The sequence below is a fragment of the Macaca thibetana genome, chromosome 1 (assembly GCF_024542745.1).
Source record: "Macaca thibetana thibetana isolate TM-01 chromosome 1, ASM2454274v1, whole genome shotgun sequence".
Classification (NCBI taxonomy): domain Eukaryota; kingdom Metazoa; phylum Chordata; class Mammalia; order Primates; family Cercopithecidae; genus Macaca; species Macaca thibetana.
In genome coordinates this window covers 155688867-155705902 of record NC_065578.1, presented here as the reverse complement: position 1 = coordinate 155705902, position 17036 = coordinate 155688867, and the positions used below count along the sequence as shown (strand labels likewise).

At 43.6% G+C, this 17036-nt stretch overlaps 1 protein-coding gene across 1 annotated transcript; it reads left to right on the top strand.

The window, feature by feature from the left end:
- The first annotated feature begins 15727 nt into the window (after positions 1 to 15727).
- Positions 15728 to 16511, top strand: LOC126955015 (cytochrome b5-like). The gene is given in 1 exon segment (XM_050791173.1): positions 15728 to 16511. A coding segment is annotated over 1 exon segment (498 nt). The 3' UTR covers positions 16226 to 16511.
- Positions 16512 to 17036: the final 525 nt, after the last annotated feature.

Genomic DNA, 17036 nt, shown 5'->3' with positions numbered 1-17036 from the left:
TTGTTGGCTCTCTTTCCTGATCACGTGCTCCAGCATTCTATCTTTTAGGCCATCAACGTAAAAACTAAAAACTCTTGTTATTCTGTCATGCTGAACAATTTGGCTCCTGATTTTTTTAAACTCTCCCTATCTAGACTGGCCTGTGGCCCTGCCTCCTAGAGCAAAAGGACTTCCTTCATCAAGCTTCCCTAAACAAAACAGCAGTTTTTCCCCAAGAAGAATTTTGCTATTCTGTCATTGTTCTAAAATGCTGAAGTAGCCACTGGAAAATTTGGTTTTATAAATGACTTTTTCTTGTTTCACGCTGCTTTTTTTTTTTTTTAACTTCTCAATGTTTCATAAATATTTTATTATTTTTTGTAAAGGTATGTAATAATATTCCATAGCTATACGCTACTTTTCTTAACTATCTCTTATGGTTGGGTATGGTTTGCAGTGAGCTATGATCACACCATGACACTCCAGCATGGGCAACAGAGCAAGACCCTATTGAATGGCTTTACTGTTGAAACATGGTAGTAACAATCCACAGGAAGATACCTAAATAACTTTGCTACAAACCCTACCTACTTAGCATACAGTGGGCAAACTGAATAATGCCATATTTAGGAGCTGTATGAACAAGCACAACACCTACGACTGTGAGTAAAATAAATGTTGTTCTCATCTTGGCATCTGCCTATAGAGCTAATCTTAATGGAAATGAAGATAATATAAATATAAGGAGTATATAGTTTACTAACCAATTCTGAATCAGAGAACTTGGAGAAAGTAAATTATATGCTCAAGACTTTAAATTCTCAATTCAAGCTTGAATAAAGAACAAGAAATTTTTTGAAGGCCCCCCAAAATTATCTCATGTAGCTGAGTAAACATTTCTTAAAAGAAAAACAAAACAAAACAAAAAGAACTAAAGTTATATCCTGTGGGTAACTGACTTACAATGAGAAATGTTTATTTTGAAGAGGCTTTAATGAACTTCCCAAAGAAGTTACCTTGGAGGGGAATGCTGATCCTCATCAAGACCCACCTCCAGCAGCTCTCGTTGCTTCTAGATCTATAATTATTTTTAAGTTCTCTTAGCTCCCCAGGCTTGATTGTATGTGTGACCTGGGAGGCAGTATTATATGCATGGAAAGAATTTCCAGATTTCTCTATTTGTGTCCATAGAAATCTAGGGAATATAAAAGGGAGTGGATCTTAAACATGTTAGATCAGAGTGAAAGAAATGTCATATTTTTACCAGGTGAGTGCTAGCATTAATGCATTTTTAGCATAAGAGCACTAACAAAAGATTCTGGGTTTGATGCATTAGCTTAGACAACTGGGAGTGGTTCTAAAAATCTGCTCCACTGGTTGACTAAAACCTAAATGCAAAGGTGACCTATGTTGAATAGATTGGAGATGTCAGAGCTTTCTAGGTATATTGTAGAGGAAGGTATCTAACCGTAAAGGAAATTTCTGCTTCCAACAAAGGTGAAAAAGAGGAACTGGGTTTTCCCTTCCATCGATACAACAAAAAAGTGGATAACATATGGGAAACAATTATATGAAAGACATTGGACATCAGACAATGAAGGACCGGGATCCCTGTGAGATGGGAAACAAATGATGTAAGACTTATGATTGCCCTACTTTGCAGTCTTCAAAGAATCTCTAGACTGCTGCACAGGGAAGGGGAATCAGTGAGGGCAGTGGAGGGCAGTGAACTACCTGAGTTGAGACAATACTGAGAGTATGGGGAGGTCAAGGAAGCTAGGAAGGTAGAGTTCACAGGACGGAGACATAGAAGAGAGAGAACTGCAGAAAAAAGAGAACTTTGGAGATCTGCAAAAGGTGCTCTTGAGTATTTAGCTGAATATTATTCAATGCATTCATGTGAGAAAAATACTCATGGCTAGAGAAAAGGTTTAGCTGTGACAGTGCTTACCATTCACAAAAGGGCAGTGATATGGTTTGGATATGTGTCCCTTCCAAATCTCATGCTGAAATGTAGTCTCTAGTGTTGGAGATGGGGCCTGGTGGGAGGTATTTGGGTCATGGAGGTGTATCCCTCATGAATGGCTTATCCCATTCCCTTGGTGATGAGTGAGTTCTTGTGAGATCTGGTTTTGTAAGAGTTTGTGGCAGTCCTCGGTCCCCCACTCTCTCTCTTGCTTCTGCTCTGGCCACTTGAGACATCAGCTTCTCCCTTTGTCTTTCACCATAATTGAAAGCTCCCTGAGGCTTTACCAGAAGCCAAGAAAATGCCAACACTATGCTTCTATAAATCCTGCATGAGCTAGTTAAACATCTTTTTTTTCCTTTCTTTTCAGACAGGGTCTCACTCCTGTCACTCAGGCTGGAGTGCAGTGGTGTGATCACGGCTCATTGCAGCCTCAACTTCCCAGGCTCAGGTGATTCTCCCATCTCAGCCTCCTGAGTAGCTGGGACTACAGGTGCATGCCATCATGCTTGGCTAATTTCTTTTGTATTTTTTGTAGATACAGGATTTCACCATGTTGCCCAGGCTAGTTCTGAACTCCTGCACTCAAACAATTCACCCACGTCACCCTCCCAAAGTGCTGGGATTAGGCTGAGCCAGTGCACCCAACCTAAACCACTTTTCTTTATAAGTGATCCACTCTCAGATATTTCTTTATGGCAATGCAAGAGCAGCCCCTAACACAGGCAGAAACTGTGCCTGTTCTCACCAGCTTGACTGAAAATCTAACAATTCATGGGGGATTATGTAGCATGCCAGATGATTTTGGCTCTGGAATTGGAATAATTATCTCCAGATTGAGCACTGCTCTGGCCTCACCTAAAAAAATCTTAAAATCAAGACCCCAAAAGATCACATTTTTTAGGTAGACTGCACAAAAGCATGAAGTGCAAGAATGTTTACAGAAGTACAAAAATATTCAGCACCCAATAAGGTAAAATTCAGAAAGTCTACTATCCAATAAAAAAATTAACAGTCATGTGCAGAGGCAAGAAAATACAGTCCACAATGAGGGGATAATCCATCACTTGAAACCTACTCAGACTGGCACAGATGTTGGAGTGAGCAGATAACGACATTACTCAGTTATGACCATAGGTTGTATGTTCTAAAAGATAAGTAAAGGTATGGAAAGTACAAAAAAAAAAAAGACCTAAATTGAACTTTTGGAAGTGAGAACTACAACATCCAAAAACGAAAAATACACTAGAGGATCCACACCAAGTAGGCCAAATAGGAATAGCTCCAGCCTCCAGCTCCCTGTGTGAATGACACAGAAGACGGGTAATTTCTGCATTTCCAACTGAGGTACCGTGCTCATCTCACTGGGACATGTCCAACAGTGGGGGCAGGACAGTGGGTGCAGCCCAACAAGCGAGAGCCGAAGCAGGGCGAGGCATCGCCTCAGCCAGGAAGCGCAAGGGGGAAGGGAATTCCCTTTCCTAGCCAAGGGAAACCCTGACACACAACACCTGGAAAATAGGGTCACTCCCACCCTAATACTGCACTTTACCAAGGGTTTTAGTAAACAGCACACCAGGAGATTATATCCCACGCCTGGCTTGGAGAGTACCATGCCCATGGAGCCTCCCTTATTGCTAGCACAGCAGTCTGAGATCTAACTGCAAGGCAGCAGCGAGGCTGGGGGAGGGGTGCCCACCATTGCTGAGGCTTAAGTAGGTAAACAAAGCTGCCAGGAAGCTCGAACTGGGTGGAGCCCACCGAAGCTCAAGGAGGCAGGCCTGCCTCTGTAGACTCCACCTCTGGGGGCAGAGCATAGCCAAACAAAAGGCAGCAAAAACCCCTGCAAATGTAAAAGTCCCTGTCTGACAACTTTGCAGAGAGTAGTGGTTTTCTCAGTATGGAGTTTGAGATCTGAGAACGGACAGATTGTCTGCTCAAGTGGGTCCCTGACCCCTGAGTAGCCTAACTGGGAGACATCCCCCACTAGGGGCAGATTGACACCTCACACCTCACACGGCTGGGTACACCTCTGTGACAAAGCTTCCAGAGGAATGATCAGACATCAACATTTGCTGTTCTGCAATATTCATTCTTCTTCAGCCTCCGCTGCCAATACCCAGGCAAACAGGGTCTGGAGTGGACCTCAAGCAAACTCCAACAGACCTGCAGCTGAGGGTCCTGACTGTTAGAAGGAAAAATAACAAACAGAAAGGACATCCACACCAAAACCCCATCTGTACATCACCATCATCAAAGACCAAAGGTAGATAAAACCACAAAGATGGGGAAAAAGCAGTACAGAAAAGGTGGAAATTCTAAAAATCAGAGCTCCTCTCCCCCTCCAAAGGAATGCAGCTCCTCACCAGCAACAGAACAAAGCTGGATGGAGAATGACTTTGATGAGTTTAGAGAAGAAGACTTCAGACAATCAAACTTCTCTGAGCTAATGGAGGAATTATGAACCCAGTGCAAAGAAACTAAAAACCTTGAAAAAAGATTTGACGAATGGCTAACTAGAATAACCAATGCAGAGAAGTCCATAAACAAACTGATAGAGATGAAAACCATGACACGAGAACTACATGACAAATGCACAAGCTTCAGTAACCAATTCGATCAACTGGAAGAAAAGGTATCAGTGATTGAAGAGCAAATGAATGAAATGAAGTGAGAAGACAAGTTTAGAGAAAAAAGAGTAAAAAGAAATGAACAAAGCCTCCAAGAAATATGGGACTATGTGAAAAGACCAAATCTATATCTGACTGGTGTACCTGAAAGTGATGGGGAGAATGGAACCAAGTTGGAAACCACTCTGCAGGATATTATCCAGGAGAACTACCCCAACCTAGCAAGGTAGGCCAACATTCAAATTCAGGAAATACAGAGAATGCCACAAAGATACTCCCTGAGAAGAGCAACTCCAAGACACATAATTGTCAGATTCACCAAAGTTGAAATGAAGGAAAAAATGTTAAGGACAGCTAGAGAGAAAGGTCAGGTAACCCACAAAGGGAAGCCCATCAGACTAACAGCGGATCTCTTGGCAGAAACTCTACAAGCCAGAAGAGAGTGGGGGCCAATATTCAACATTCTTAAAGAAATTTCAACCCAGAATTTCATATCCAGCCAAACTAAGTTTCATAAGTGAAGGAGAAATAAAATCCTTTACAGACAAGCAAACACTGAGAGATTTTGTCACCACCAGGCTTGCCCTACAAGAGCTCCTGAAGGAAGCAATAAACATGGAAAGGAACAACCGAAACCTGCCATTGCAAAAACATGCCAAAATGTAAAGGCCATCGAGGCTAGGAAGAAACTGCATCAACTAACGAGCAAAATAACCATCTAACATCATAATGACAGGATCAAGTTCACACATAACAATATTAACCTTAAATGTAAATAGGCTAAATGCTCCAATTAAACGACACAGGTTGGAAAATTGGATAAAGAGTCAAGACCCATCAGTTTGCTGTATCCAGGAGACCCATCTCACGTGCAGAGACACACATAGGCTCAAAATACAGGGATGGAGGAAGAAATGGAAAACAAAAAAAGGCAGGGGTTGCAATCCTAGTTTCTGATAAAACAGACTTTAAACTAACAAAGATCAAAAGAGACAAAGAAGGCCATTACATAATGGTAAAGGGATCAATTCAACAAGAAGAGCTAACTATCCTAAATATATATGCACCCAATACAGGAGCACCCAGATTCATAAAGCAAGTCCTTAGAGACATACAAAGAGACTTAGACTCTCATACAATAATGATGGGAGACTTTAACACCCCACGGTCAATATTAGACAGATCAACAAGACAGAAAGTTAACAAGGATATCCAGGAATTGAACTCAACTCTGCACCAAGATGACCTAATAGACATCTACAGAACTCTCCACCTCAAATCAACAGAATATGCATTCTTCTCAGCACCACATCACACTTATTCCAAAATTGACCACACAGTTGGAAGTTAAGTACTCCTCAGCAAATGTAAAAGAACAGGAATTATAACAAACTGTCTCTCAGACCACAGTGCAATCAAACTATAACTCAGGATTAAGAAACTCAATCAAAACTACTCAACTACATGGAAACTGAACAACCTGCTCCTGAGTGACTACTGGGTACATAATGAAATGAAGGCAGAAATAAAGATGTTCTTTGAAACCAATGAGAACAAAGATGCAATTTACCAGAATCACTGGGACACATTTAAAGCAGTGTGTAAAGGGAAATTTATAGCACTAAATGCCCACAAGAGAAAGCAGGAAAGATCTAAAATTGACACCTTAACATCACAATTAAAAGAACTAGAGAATCAAGAGCAAACACATTCAAAAGCTAGCAGAAGGCAAGAAATAACGAAGATCAGAGTGGAACTGAAGGAGATAGAGACACAAAAAAACTCTTCAAAAAATCAATTTATCCAGGAGCTGGTTTTTTGAAAAGATCAACAAAATTGATAGACTGCTAGCAAGACTAATAAAGAAGAAAAGAGAGAAGAATCAAATAGATGCAATAAAAAATGATAAAGGGGATATCACCACCAACCCCACAGAAATAGAAACTACCATCAGAGAATACTAGAAACACCTCTATGCAAATAAACTAGGAAACCTAGAAGAAATGGATAAATTCCTGGACACATACACCCTCCCAAGACTAAACCAGGAAGAAGTTGAATCCCTGAATAGACCAATAACAGGCTCTGAAATTGAGGCAATAATTAATAGCCTACCAACCAAAAAAAGTCCAGGACCAGACGGATTCACAGCTGAATTCTACCAGAGGTACAAGGAGGAGCTGGTACCATTCCTTCTGAAACTATTCCAATCAATAGAAAAAGAGGGAATCCTCCCTAACTCATTTTACGAGGCCAACATCATCCTGGTATCAAAGCCTGGCAGAGATACAAGAAAAAAGCACAATTTCAGGCCAATATCCCTGATGAACATTGATGCAAAAATCCTCAATAAAATACTGGCAAACTGAATCCAGCAGTACATCAAAAAGCTTATCCACCATGATCAAGTGGGCTTCATCCCTGGGATGCAAGGCTGGTTTAACATACACTCAAATCAATAAATGTAATCTAGCATATAAACAGAACCAAAGACAAAAACAACATCATTATCTCAATAGATGCAAAAAAGTCCTTTGACAAAATTCAACAGCCCTTCATGCTAAAAACTCTCAATAAATTCGGTATTGATGGAACATATCTCAAAATAATAAGAGGTATTTATGACAAACCCACAGCCAATATCATACTGAATGGGCAAAAAACTGGAAGCATTCCCCTTGAAAACTGGCATAAGACAGGGATGCCCTCTCTCACCACTCCTATTCAACATATTGTTGGAAGTTCTGGCCAGGGCAATGAGGCATGAGAAAGACATAAAGGGTATTCAATTAGGAAAAGAGGAAGTCAAATTGTCCCTGTTTGCAGATGACATGATTGTATATTCAGAAAACCCCATCGTCTCAGCCCAAAATCTCCTTAAGCTGATAAGCAACTTCAACAAAGTCTCAGGATACAAAATCAATGTGCAAAAGTCACTAGCATTCTTATACACTAATAACAGACAAACAGAGAGCCAAATCATGAGTGAACTCCCATTCACAATTGCTTCAAAGAGAATGAAATACCTAGGAATCCAACTTACAAGCGATGTGATGGACCTCTTCAAGGAGAACTACAAACCACTGCTCAATGAAATAAAAGAGGACACAAACAAATGGAAGAACATTCCATGCTCATGGATAGGAAGAATCAATATCGTGAAAATGACCACACTGCCCAAGGTAATTTATAGATTCGATGCCATCCCCATTAAGCTACCAATGACTTTCTTCACAGAATTGGAAAAAACTACTTTAAAGTTCACATGTTACCAAAAAAGAGCCCGTATTGCCAAGACAGTCCTAAGCCAAAAGAACAAAGCTGGAGGCATCATGCTACCTGACTTCAAACTATACTGCAAGGCTACAGTAACCAAAACAGCATGGTACTGGTTCCAAAACAGAGATATAGACCAATGGAACAGAATAGAGCCCTTGGAAATAATATTGCACATCTACAACCATCTGATCTTTGACAAACCTGACAAAAACAAGAAATGGGAAAAGGATTCCCTATTTAATAAATGGTGCTGGGAAAACTAGCTAGCCATAAGCAGAAAGCTGAAACTGGATCCTTTCCTTACACCTTATACAAAAATTAATTCAAGATGGATTAGAGACTTAAATGTTAGACCTAAAACCATAAAAACCCTAGAAGAAAACCTAGGCAATACCATTCAGGACATAGGCATGGGCAAGGACTTTATGTCTAAAACACCAAAAGCAATGGCAACAAAAGCCAAAATTGACAAATGGGATCGAATTAAACTAAAGAGCTTCTGTACAGCAAAAGAGACTGCCATCAGAGTGTACAGGCAACCTACAGAATGGGAGAAAATATTTGCAATCTACTCATCTGACAAAGGGCTAATATCCAGAACCCACAAAGAACTCAAACAAATTTACAAGAAAAAAACAACCCCATCAAAAAGTGGGCAAAGGATATGAACAGACACTTCTCAAAAGAAGACATTTATGCAGCCAACAGACACATGAAAAAATGCTCATCATCACTGGCCATCAGAGAAATACAAATCAAAACCACAATGAGACACCATTTCACACCAGTTAGAATCGCGATCATTAAAAAGTCAGGAAACAACAGGTGCTGGAGAGGATGTGGAGAAATATGAACACTTTTACACTGTTGGTGGGACTGTAAACTAGTTCAACTATTGCGGAAGACAGTATGGCGATTCCTCAAGGATCTAGAACTAGAAATACCATTTGACCGAGCCATCCCATTACTGGGTATATACCCAAAGGATTATAAATCATGCTGCTATAAAGACACATGCACACATTATGTTTATTGTGGCACTATTCACAATAGCAAAGACTTGGAACCAACCCAAATGTCCATCAATGATAGACTGGATTAAGAAAGTGTGGCACATGTATACCATGGAATACTATGCAGTCATAAAAAAGGATGAGTTCATGTCCTTTGTAGGGACATGGATGAAGCTGGAAAGCATCATTCTCAGCAAACCATCGCAAGGACAAAAAACCAAACACCACATGTTCTCACTCATAGGTGGGAATTGAACAATGAGAACACTTGGACACAGGAAGAGTAACATCACACACTGGGGTCTGTCGTGGGGTCGGGGCATGGGGGAGGGATAGCATTAGTAGATATACCTAATGTAAATGATGAGTTAATGGGTGCAGCACACCAACACGGCCCATGTATACATATGTAACAAACCTGCACGTTGTGCACATGTACCCTAGAACTTAAAGTATAATAAAAAAGAAAAAGAAAAAAAGAAAAATACACTAGATACGATTAACAGATTAGACATTTCATGAAAAAAGATGAACATGAAGAAATAGTAATAGAAACTATCCAAAATGAAACATAGAAAGATAAGAAAAAAGGACAGAGCATCAGTGAGCTGTGGGATAATTTCAAGTGGTCTAATATATATATATGGAAGTGGAGTCCTCAAAGATAAGGAGAGAGAAGGGAAGGCAGAAAAAAATAACTAAAGAAATGACGGCCAAATATTTTACTAATTTGTTGTAAATCATAACACAGACCAAAGAAGCTCAACAAATTACAGGCACAAGAAATATGAAAAAAAATTCACCAAGTCACATTTTAATCCAGTTACTCAAAACCAATTTAAAAAATTGTAAAAGTAATCAGAAATACTTATGTATGGAGGAAAAATGATACGAGAGCACATTTATTGTCAGAGACAATATGTATTCATCTGTTTCCACACTGCTATGAAGAAATATCTGAGACTGGGTAATTTATAAAGAAAAGAGCCTTAATTGATTCACAGTTCCACATAGCTGGGGAGACCTCAGGAAACTTACAATCATGGCAAAAGGCAAAGGAGAAGCAGGCACCTTTGTCAGATCCTGGAGTCTAGATCTAGCCCATGCTGAAGTATGAGGGAAGTGGGTGGATGGGCAGAAAGAACACTCAGGGGGCCTTAGGCAGGTGAATATGGTTTTATTCAGCAGCAGCTCTCATTAACAACTTTCCCACACTGACTCTTTACACTGTCTTCCCTGTCTCAGCTGTTTAAGCTAGCGGCTCCCACATACAGCTGCACAGCTGGCTCTCCCCTGCCTTCGGGGTCAGCAGCTTAACTCTTTCTGTCTCTGGACACAAGCCAGTCGAGCTGTGTCCTTGCTCCCTCCTGTTTGTCTGCAAGACAGATAGCTCTGACTCTCTCTTTCTCTGGGCACAAGTGCACCTGCCATGTTGAGCCAAGCCAAGCCCACAAGCCCCTGTATAGCATTAGCAGGGCAATTATACATTTTACAGGCAATAGTGGCTCAGAGCAAAGTATGAACTTACACAAACAGGTTATATAACAAGTGGAGGTTTGCGCCTGCACGCCAAACTTGCTGATTCATGCAGGCCTGGATATCCACCTTGGTCTTTTCTTTGACCAAAGTACATCCATGTACCTTACACTCCATCCTCTAGACCGAGGGAGACATAGGCCTTGGACACACAGGTTTGATACACAGGCTTGGCACACAAGCCTGATATACAAACTTTGGGCACACAAACCCAATACATACACATAGGCTTGACACATAAGCCTGACCCATAAGCACTGGGCACACAGGCCCGATTTATACACACAGGCTTGACAGATACATAAGCTTTGATAAACTGCCCAGCTATTGGCACTGATTACCATAAGTGTTACCTTCTTGGTGACTGTCATTTACATTGCCGTGAGTTTAGCTCATTAGCTACTTTGCCTACACTGGTTTTAAACCATATGGTGTCAGTACTAGGCTGGACTGCAACAACAGTCCAGGCAGCAGTAGCACCTTGGCTAGACCCATCTGTATACCATGCCCTATTAGGAATGGGGGGACGCTCTTCCTAATGGTGAAAGCATAGGATCTAGGGATGCCTTAGGCCCCACAGCCTTATTTTGCACTAGGACTACAGGTCCCAAGACTTTTTGCAACTTTGCTGCCAAGGGACTTGTACTTGGCATACTTTGCTGCTCCAAGTAGGCACCCCACTTCGCTAAAGTGAATGTCTGTGCCTTCCCTGTCTGGGGGGTTGTTCCCCATGAACACACCCCTCCTGCTACTAGGTAAGTCATCCATATGACGACTGTAACCCATCCTGCCACACTTTTTTGAGCCTAAAGGGCAGCATATGTACTTACTGTTTTCCCAGTTCAGGGAGTGGTTACCCATGAACATACCCATCCTGCTATTATTAACTGCTTCTCTACCAAGAAATACTGGAGCTCAGCTCCCTTCCATAGTTGGGACCAAAAACCTATTGGCATGCTCAGGCACTCCATGTGCTGCTAAGCCCTAACTGAAACTTATCTGTGGTGACATGCACATCTAGCTTAAATGGGCACCTCTAGTCGACTACCCATAGGGCTTGTGCCTGCTAAATAACCTATGTGCCAGAAAGACTGTTTCAGTCACATCATCCAATCCCAAGCAAGAGGGGTGTTGCTGCTTCTAAATCTGCAATAGAATCAGAGGTTAGCATAACATCATTAATAAGACCGTGATATATGGTGGGGCTATGCATATAGCCCTGCAGCAACACTGTGGAGGTCCATCATTGCCTTCTTATGAAGACAAGCTGTTCCTGGCTCTCTGGAGCAATGTTTATTGAGAGGAATGCGTTGGTCAAGTCCACCACACAGTGGTACTGTGCCAGTTCTGTTGTCAAGCAGTTCATCAAACCTGTGATGGAAGGTCCAGCTGCATGCAGTGGGGGTGTTACTTTACTCAGTTTCCAATAATCCACTGTCATCTGCCAAGTCCCATCAGGCTTTCTTACTGGCCATACCGTGGAATTGTAGGGGCTATGGGTACCACGCACTATTTGCACCTCTTCTAACTTCTTGTACCTCTTCTAACTTCTAAATAGTTTCAGTTATATCGGCATGCCTCCCTGGCAAAAGGTATTGACTAGTGGAGGTAACCCACAGGGGTTGTGGCAGAACTTGGGGCTGATGATGTGTATGTCCCCGCAGTACCAGCTTTACTACATGAACTGGGAGTCTGAATTCTCTGGCCATGGTGTGTAAGTCCAAATCATGCAAAATGTTCACCCCCAGAATATATTCAGGTATAGGAGAGACATACACAGTGTACAGGCCGGGGGGGCGCCAAGAGGCCAATGCCAAGATGCAGGAAGGCAGGTTTCACTTTCACCAGCTGGCCCCATAACCCTCAGTGAAAGCAGCTTTGCCCGGAAACGTATCCGGGTTCCCATAAACAAGACTGCAGTGTGCACCAGTGCTAGGACCCGCTGTACATTAGTGGGGGACCAGTGGATTACCAGCTCCACATATAGACTCCGGTCATCAGGTCCCCGCTGGTGCCCGGCACCTCGGCCAGTTCCCTAATCAAACAGGAAAGGCCCTGTATCTCCGCCTGTCTGCAAATAGTCCTTGAGTTGCAGTGTCCGGGCGGGAGTAAGTTGAACAACATTGTTTTGCCCCATCTTGGGCATTCTCTGAAATTGTTGCTCTGGGGACAATTGCCTCCACAGAGCCAACAGCATTCTATTGGGTCGCCTGTCAGTTTTCTCCCAAGCAACCCCAGCTGCAATTAAATCAATCCACCTCTTCATGCAAGCTGCCCACTGGGGCCCCTTTTGATCTCGTGGGGTGGCTACCTGTGGGGGGCAGGTCACCTCTCCTTCTTTACCACGCGGACTTTCCGGTTGCACGGACGGGCCTTGTGCCTCCCCAAGGGCTCCTACAGCAGTAGTCATTGCATGTATGCAGCGCCCCACATATGGAGTGAAAATAGCAGCTAGAGAGCCAAAAGCACTGGGGAGCGCTGAGTCCAGCACAAGAACCCTCATGTGGGAGGTAAAGCGTTCATTATTTGGCCCCTGGGTATTCAGATCAAACATAGCCTGCCGCATCTCCCAGAGTATCTGCGCCAAATCAGTACATGATTGCCGTTTACTCAGTTTTTGTTATCTCTCCGGCATTATTCTTAGCAGTCTGTATGGCTGTCATTAACCACCCAATTAACGTGTGGTCACCTTGCCCTTGTGACAACCGTTGGCACAGGTGTAGCCGCTGATGAAGGGAGGGGTGAGTTGTGATACAAGCCAGATTCTCCTTCCTGGAGGAGGCGCAAGAAATACTGTCAGCTCCTTGGGTCGCTGCCGGCACTGTTTACCTAACTCCCATTACTCAGTAGGGGTATAAGCACAATAAGAGGTGTGTTCAGGCGGGGCGTGGTGGCTCACGCCTGTAATCCCAGCACTTTGGGAGGCTAAGGCGGGCACATCACCAGAAGTAAGGAGTTCAAGACCAGCCTGGCCAACGTGGTGAAACCCTGTCTATAGTAAAAACACAAAAATTAGCCCGGCATGGTGGCAGGTGCCTGTAATCCCAGCTACTTGGGAGGCTGGAGCAGGAGAATCGCTTGAACCCAGGAGGCGGAGGTTGCCGTGAGCCAATATTGCGCCACTGCACCCCAGCCTGGGAGACAAGAGCAAAACTCTGTCTCAAAAAAAAAAAAAAAAAAAAAAAAAAAAAAAAGAGGTGTGTTCCACCACTTTGCTGGGACGGGCAGGGGGTGGGGGGTCGTCCCTGGGTTTCTCCACTGGGGTCCCATCGGCTGCTTTTGTTTTACCTTTGGGCAGATTACAGGGTGACCCTGCAGTGGTGGAGGAGCCTTCTCCCTTTCAGCATCAGAGGAGCGGGAGTCTCTGGCCAGGAGGACAGGCTCAAGGTTGAGCTGACAGCTGTTTCCATCTCCTGCTTCAGGCTGTTTATCTGAGCCTCCAAGTGCCCTGTTTGCACCTGAAGGTCCCCTACCCCTAGGTCTTGCTCCAAGCTGTGCACCTGGGGCCCCAGGCGTGGGCTTGTGCCAGGAGGCCCCTTATCTGTGGGACTGAGCATGTACTTCCCTCAGTGCAGTCAGAAAGGCCCATCTGACTCTGCCATCGAAGGTGTGTTCCTTCTTGGTTCTGTATGCTTCCAGCTGCTTTAGAGCTTTCTCCACACTCGAGGAAGACCTATCCACTGCCTCCCTCATTTCTACTGGAGCTTATCCAAGCAGCACCTCCGCCACCGGGTACCACAGCCCATGCTGCTGCCACATAGCTGACCCAGGAGTCCTCAGGGGCTGAACATCCACTCACTTCATCCTGCTGAAATCGCCAAATGTCAGGTCCACGACTACGCCAACTGTCACGCTGGGGGGACTGTAGGCAGGTGAATATGGTTTTATTCAGCAATAGCTCTCATGAACAGCTTTCTCACAGTAGCTCTTTACACTGTCCAACCTGCCTCCACTGCTTGAGCTTTTGGCTCCCACATACAGCTGTGCTTCTGGCTCTCCCTTGCCTTTAGGGTCAGCAGCTTAACTCTTTCTGTCTCTGGGCACTAGTGGGCCAATCTGTGTCCTGGCTCCCTCCTGTCCATCTCAGGACAGACAGCTCTGACTCTCTCTTTGTCTGGGTGCAAGCGTGCCCATCATGTCAAGCCATGTTATGCCAAGCCAAGCCCCAAGAGCCCCTGTACAGCATTAGCAGGGCAATTATACCTTTTACAGACAATAGTGGCTCAGAGCCAAGTATGAACTTACACAAACAGATTATATAACAAGTGGAGGTGTGCGCCTGAGCGCCAAACTCACTGAGTCGTGCAGGCTTGGATATCCACCTTGGCCTATTCGTTGACGAAAGCACATTCATGTACCTACAACCTTCTTCACAGGGCAGCAGAACAGAGCGAGTACAAGCAGGGGAAATGTCAGATGCTTGTAAAACCATCAGATCTCCTGAGACTCACTATCATGAGAACAGCATGGGAGAAACCGCCCCCATGATCCAATTACTTCCACCTGGTCCCACCCTTAACACATGTGGATTATGGGGATTACAATTCAAGATGAAATTTTGGGTGGGGACACAACCAAACCATATCACATATTCAAAAACTGAACTAACCACCAGCAGATTTACCTCACAAGATAATATTAATAGTAGTTAAAGAAAGTTTTTTAAGGAAGAAGGAAAATGCCAAATGGAAATATTGACCTATCTAAAGGAATGAAAAGCACCAGAAATGGTAACTACGTAAACATATAAGGCTTTTTTTCTTATTATTCAAACACTAAGGGATATTGGAATTCTGAAATGAAATACGTTCAAGCTATGCACCTGCTACCTAATTTTGCCTCATGAAATCCAAAGGCTACAACCTTCCCAAGAGTTTGAGGAATACATTGAGAGGAATTCCAGCATTCTTTAAGTCCCCTGTACTAGATTTCCTTTGCAGGCCAGAAATTACAGTGGGAAATTCTGTCATTGAAAGGCCTCTTTGGCTGGGTGAGGTGGTTCACACCTGTAATCTCAGCACTTTGGGAGGCCGAGGTGGACTGATTGCTTGAGCCCAAGAATTCCAGACTGGCCTGGGCAACATGCCAAAACCTGTCTCTACAAAAAGTACAAAAAAAAAAAAAAAAAAAGTCAGTCATAGTGGCACTCCCCTGTGGTCCCGGCTACTCACGGGTCTGACGCAGGAGAATCACCTGAACCCAAGAGGTCTAGGCTACAGTGAGCCATGATCATGCCTCTGCACTCCAGCCTCAGTGAAGCCACAAGACCCTGTCTCAAAAAAAAAAAAAAAAAAGAAGACCCAGCCCCCAGTGCTGTGTCCGGCATGGGGAATGTCCTGGGTGGGGCTGGCGGAGTGGCGTGCTCTCCTCCACCCGACGTGGCTGTGTGTGCTGGGCCTGGCTTGTGGCAAACCGAGGTGGCAGAGCAGTTGGAGGAGGCTGTGAAGTACTACACCGTAAAGGAGATTCAGAAGCACAACCATAGCAACAGCACCTGGCTGATCCTGCACCACAAGGTGTACGATTTGACCAAATTTCTGGAAGAGCATCCTGGTCGGGAAGAAGTCTTAAGGTAATAAGCTGGAGGTGACACTACTGAGAACTTTGAGGATGTCGGGCACTCTACAGATGCCAGGGAAATGTCCAAAACATACATCATTGGGGAGCTCCATCCAGATGACAGACCAAAGTTAAACAAGCCTCCGGAAACTCTTATCACTACTGTTGATTCTAGTTCCAGTTGGTGGACAAACTGGGTGATCCCTGCCATCTCTGCAGTGGCCGTCGCCTTCATGTATCACCTATACATGGCAGAAGACTGAACACCTCCTCAGAAGCCAGCACAGGAAAAGCCTGCCTTGGACACAGGAGAAAAAAAGCCAATGCTAACCACTTCAACTGACGGAAACCTTCACTTGAAAACAATGATTTTAATATATCTCTTTCTCTTTCTTCTGACATTAGAAACAAAACAAAAAGAACTGTACTTTCTGCGCTCACATTTTTCGAGTGTGCCTTTTTATTCATCTACTTTATTTTGATGTTTCCTTAATATGTAATTTACTTATTGTAAGCATGATCTTTTAAAAATATATCTGGCTTTTAAAGTAAAAAAAAAAAAAAAAGGGAAGGGGAAGGGAGGAGAAGGGAGGGGAAGGGAGGGGAAGAGAGGGGAAGGGAGGGGAAAGAAGAGGAAGGGAGGGGAAAGAAGGGGAAGGGAGGGGAGAGGAGAGGAGAGGACGGGAGGGGAGCGGAGGGGAGGGGAAGGCCTCTTTGAATCCAGTGGAGATAATTTGATCCTGAAGGGAAAAGACCAAGTGGTAGCACTTACTCAACAGACCAGATGGAGGAGGTTATTGTAATTAACACCCAGGCAAAAGGGCAGTACTCAGAGTGGTTGATCCACAGATATACTTGACATTGGCCAGTTGAGTAACTTGTCCCTTATGATGAATGGGCACATGTGGTCCCTGAACACATTTTATGGCTATTTTGCAATTCAGGAATGCAAAGTTGGAATACATATGCTCAATAACTTGCAGACTACAGATATTGTTTTCCTACTCAGTTTATTTTCCTGGTAGGGAAGGACAATGGAAACCCTTAGAACTTTCCTGTACTTACCAAAAGAGT